Below are 808 nucleotides of genomic sequence, written 5' to 3'. Positions count from 1 at the left end.
AATACTACTTACATTATATGTATATATATATATATATACTCGGGTTTCGTTTTTATAGTGATGGAATGGTGAATGTATGAAGATAAGATTTTCTGAAGTCTTCTTTGCTATCCTATACTGTTTGTATACTATAGATTCCATATAACACTTCATGATACATATCATTCATGCGTGGTAGCGGCCTTGCTTTGCGCTTTGGCTCGCATGAAAATTCTAAATTACTTCTGCACGCGTGAAATATCAGTTAATGTGTTTAATGTGATTCCGTGAAGCCAATTAGAACCATGATGCTCCAACCGAATACCATTGAGCACCCCTGTACAAGATTTGATAGGTTGGGCGCCTTCTCTTCCCGCAGCGGTCCCTTCAGTTGAGGATACATGCTAACTAACGCAATGTAAATGAACATTCCTGCTGTGAACGCCAATACCCACGGTGTCCAAGCTTCGCCTGCCTCAATACCCAAAAATACACCCAGCAACGCTGTCAATCCGGTTCCCATATTCAACGCAAGTGCACGCTTCACACCCGTTCCAGATGCCAAATAGATGCTAAAGTCTCCAAATTCTTGAGGCAATTCGTGCAAGAATATAGCCACAGCGGTAGCAATTCCTGTTGAAGGACTGATAGCGAAACTTGCACCTACTGACACACCGTCGACAAAGTTATGGATACCATCGCCAACAGTGATGCACCACGCTACATTGTCAATATTCCTCCAGCCTGTGTATCTGGGATAGCCTCGACCGCCAGATCTGAATGATATTTCGTCCTCTGTCTTCTCATCAATCTTCTCATCAGTATCTGT

General features: G+C 42.7%; 1 protein-coding gene across 1 annotated transcript; it reads right to left on the bottom strand.

Moving 5' to 3' along the window:
• Nucleotides 1-253: 253 nt before the first annotated feature.
• SARC_17673 (hypothetical protein) lies at nucleotides 254-793 on the bottom strand (the record flags this gene model as incomplete). Its single annotated transcript, XM_014288236.1, has 2 exons — nucleotides 254-612; nucleotides 655-793. Coding segments are annotated over 2 exons (498 nt in total), but the record flags the coding sequence as incomplete, so codon positions are not given.
• Nucleotides 794-808: the final 15 nt, after the last annotated feature.

The sequence above is a fragment of the Sphaeroforma arctica genome (genome assembly GCF_001186125.1).
Source record: "Sphaeroforma arctica JP610 unplaced genomic scaffold supercont1.11640, whole genome shotgun sequence".
Lineage (NCBI taxonomy): Eukaryota > Ichthyosporea > Ichthyophonida > Sphaeroforma > Sphaeroforma arctica.
This window is presented reverse-complemented; position numbering and strand designations above follow the sequence as displayed.